The 3,790-nt window shown below is 35.2% G+C and overlaps 1 protein-coding gene across 1 annotated transcript in view; it reads right to left on the bottom strand.

Annotated features, from left to right (window-relative positions):
* Window positions 1-1,145: 1,145 nt before the first annotated feature.
* Window positions 1,146-3,790, bottom strand: part of LOC136834631 (putative mediator of RNA polymerase II transcription subunit 29) — a 16,490-nt gene continuing 13,845 nt past the window's right edge. Inside the window, exon 2 of the mRNA XM_067097211.1 lies at window positions 1,146-1,608. Within this exon, the coding sequence (XP_066953312.1) occupies window positions 1,146-1,608 (463 nt within the window). The remainder of the gene's footprint in view (window positions 1,609-3,790) is intronic.

The following is a 3,790-nucleotide window of genomic DNA, read 5'->3' as shown; positions in this document are numbered from 1 at the left end:
TAGACTTTTGAGAAGCGTTCTTTGGGGAAGTTAGGTTTCTCTTAGTATGTTTTTTTTTCTATTTCTTTTTTTAGGGTGAAGGCTTAAGTCAATGGTTCTTGCATCGTGACATCTGATTGCGAATTAGATATTTTTTGTATTATGGAAATTTATTGTTATTGTAAATATTAAATGTATGCTTTCTTTTTTTGGTAATGGTCGGCTCTTGTAGAAAGTTTTTTTTATTTGTCATTACTGAAAAAAATATTTCATTTATCAAATATGAATGTTTTTTCATGTAGGCAAAACTGGAGGTTTTAAAGTTGTGTAAATTCAACTTCGTTTTGGCTTTTGAAGAAGGAATGCTTATCATTTTCTACTTGCACACACGCACACGCACACAGACACCCACACACACACCCACCCAACACACACACCCACCCATCCACACACACACACACACACACACACACACACACACACACACACACACACACACACACACACCAAATACGAAAGTACGCCAGCCAGCTCAAGTAATTAACACATTTCCGTCACTCCCTCATAAAAAAAATAAAAAAAAAATAAAATCTTATTACAGCAAGTATAAAAAAGAGAGGACGCCATTCACACAGTAAATATGGCTCCCTAACGACTCCTAAATGAGCGCAAAGCTCCCGGGAGCCAGTAAGGGAGGCAGAGGAGCATAAAAGACAAGAGTGAATTCGGCCAGTGATTATTCTCCTCTTGCCGGCCTTCATGATGAGCTGTTTCAACAAAGCCGTTACAACGTCCGGGAGGATCTTCAAAACAGCCGTTACTGTTTAGAAGCGGCCCGGTAACGGCTGCATTCTTTATGACACTGCGAGTAAAGTAAATTATGCGTCAAGAAAAAAGGAAGAAAGAGAAATAATGGTCTTTTATGAGCAGAGGCAATGCGCATAAGCACAGGTAATGTGGAGCCTCTGTTGGTGGTGGTGTTGGTGGACTGGGAGGAGCCAACCCTTGTCATGTTTGTGGTGGTAGAGGAGTGGGAGGAGCCAATCTTGGTCAGGTTGATGTGTTGGAGGAGTGGGAGGAGACACCCATGTTCAGGTTGGTGGAGTGGGAGGAGCCAACCCTGGTCATGTTTGTGGTGGTGGGGGAGTGGGAGGAGCCAACCCAGTTCAGGTTATTGGTGGTGGAGGATTGGAGGAGCCATCTCTTGTCAGGTTGGTGGTGTTGGAGGAGTGGGAGGAGCCAACCCTGTTCAGGTTTATGGTGGTGGGGGAGTGGGAGGAACCAGCCATGTTCAGGTTGGTGGTGTTGGAGGAGTGGAAGAAGCCATCTCTTGTCAGCTCAGTTGTGGTGGAGGAGTGGGAGGAGCCAACCATGTTCAGGTTGGTGGTGGTGGAGGAGTGGGAGGAGCCAACCATGTTCACGTTGGTAGTGTTGGAGGAGTGAGAGGAGCCATCTCTTGTCAGATTGGTGGTGTTGGAGGAGTTGAAGGAGCCATCTCTTGTCAGATTGGTGGTGTTGGAGGAGTTGGAGGAGCCATCCCTGTTCAGGTTGGCAGTGGTGGAGGAGTGGGAGGAGCCAGCCTTATTCAGGTTTGTGGTGGTGGAGGCGTAGGGGGAGCCAAACACAGTCCTGGAGGAACGAAAGTGGAGTGAAGTAGTTAGGTTTTATGGAGGAATGTAATGCCATATAACTCTAGTAAAAGTTCGCTTATGTCTGCTTACTCTGTGATCATTGTTTTTCAGTTCTTCAGTGTTTCATTATTTTTGTCAGGCATTCTGGGGTTTTAATGCCTGTGAATACACACACACACACACACACACACACACACACACACACATATATATATATATATATATATATATATATATATATATATATATATATATATATATATATATATATATATAAAATGCACGTAAGAAGGTGAAGGTGAGAAAACTGAGGACTTTGAACAAGTACTTTCTGTAGTTTATTCTACATTTTCAAGTTCACACTGAATACAAAAGAAGTTGACAGAGCTTTATATACGAAAACGGTTCATGTCACAGTTGTCGTTACGAAATTTCCTGAATACAAAAGAAGTTGACAGAGCTTTATATACGAAAACGGTTCATGTCACAGTTGTCGTTACGAAATTTCCTGAAATAGAATTTATATATGAAATGCTTACATTTTATGTTTATTATTTTTAACCTTTTCTCCTTATGAAGAGATTATATTTTAAAATATTGTTCCATATATATATATATATATATATATATATATATATATATATATATATATATATATATATATATATATATATATATATATATATATATATATATATATATATATATATATATATATTTTGTATGTATGTATGCATATTGTAACTATATATATATATATATATATATATATATATATATATATATATATATATATATATATATATATATATATATATATATATATATATATTTTGTGTGTATGTATGCATATTGGTCACAATTTGTTAATCTGGGCAGCATGTTCTTTAAACAAAAAGAGAAGGACAAAGGATGAAGGGATAATCCAGGGTGGAGACTAACATTCTTGGTGGACGTGGCTTCAATATACTCAGTCTCTAGCAGATTCTCACCACCTTCTCATGTGAATTTTGTGATATTCTCATGCACGTTCCTCACGCTGCATTGATATATATATATATATATATATATATATATATATATATATATATATATATATATATATATATATATATATATATATATATGTATGTATATATATATATATATATATATATATATATATATATATATATATATATATATACATACACATACATACATACATACATACATACATACATACATAGGTTCTGCAGGTCTTGTAATGAAATAAACATTAAGCCAGTGTGCGTTCCATTCTTCCTTGCGAAAAAGAAGTTACTTTAGTCCATTCAAATTACGAGGCTCCCAAAAGAAAACTCTTATGTAAATATAGTAAAATAGAGGAGTTAGGAGACTATTGTCGCTATTACAGGCTAAATATATCTTTTCCCAATGTGATAAAAATAAACACAAATATCTTCGCCGTTTTGCTTTCATTAGACAGTTAAAAAAAAATAAGCAAATGTCGAATTGACCTAGTAAGGAAATCATGAATTACTAACGTGATGTTCGTATGTGTCCTAATTCACCTGATACAAGAAATCCCTTAATTGCAGTGATTTCTGTATTGTTTCACACTATCTTCACTGAAGGCCTCTTAATGATGTCAGTTATTTTGTATTTAGTTAATTTTCCCCCTTTCTCTTTCAAAGAGAGAGAGCCCTTTGTGGCATAAGGCATGCCCACGCTTAAGAAGAACAGTGGAACCAAATTCCAATTTATAGTTACGTTACTGGTAAGATGCTAATGTTAAAAGGTAAAAACATCTTGAAATTCTTACAGTCACGTGTTCATAAACAAGAAAATGTGTCTTTTGTGAAATTTTCTGAATTTGGTTATAAATACAGGTATTAATATAACGATATTTATTTAAATTTTTTTCATGGATTTTGTATTTGTTGGCATTGTTTTAATAAGCATATTCTGCTAATGTAACGCTTCATTTTGTTCAAGGAATTGTAATTGCTTCTCAACTGAAGTAATGTCATCATCAGTTATAAAATATCAATTGTTATGAAAAGTTTTACTTATCGCTCGAATTATTGCTGCTTTATTTTCGCTTATTATATAAATCTTGAAGTGGCTGCAAAATCAGCAATATTCAAAAACTATATGGAAGACATCTGTACAAGAAAATTCTCTCAAGATTACTTCTG

The sequence above is a fragment of the Macrobrachium rosenbergii genome, chromosome 54 (assembly GCF_040412425.1).
Source record: "Macrobrachium rosenbergii isolate ZJJX-2024 chromosome 54, ASM4041242v1, whole genome shotgun sequence".
NCBI lineage: Eukaryota > Metazoa > Arthropoda > Malacostraca > Decapoda > Palaemonidae > Macrobrachium > Macrobrachium rosenbergii.
Note: the sequence above shows the minus strand (reverse complement) of the source record. Positions and strands in the feature narration are given on the sequence as shown.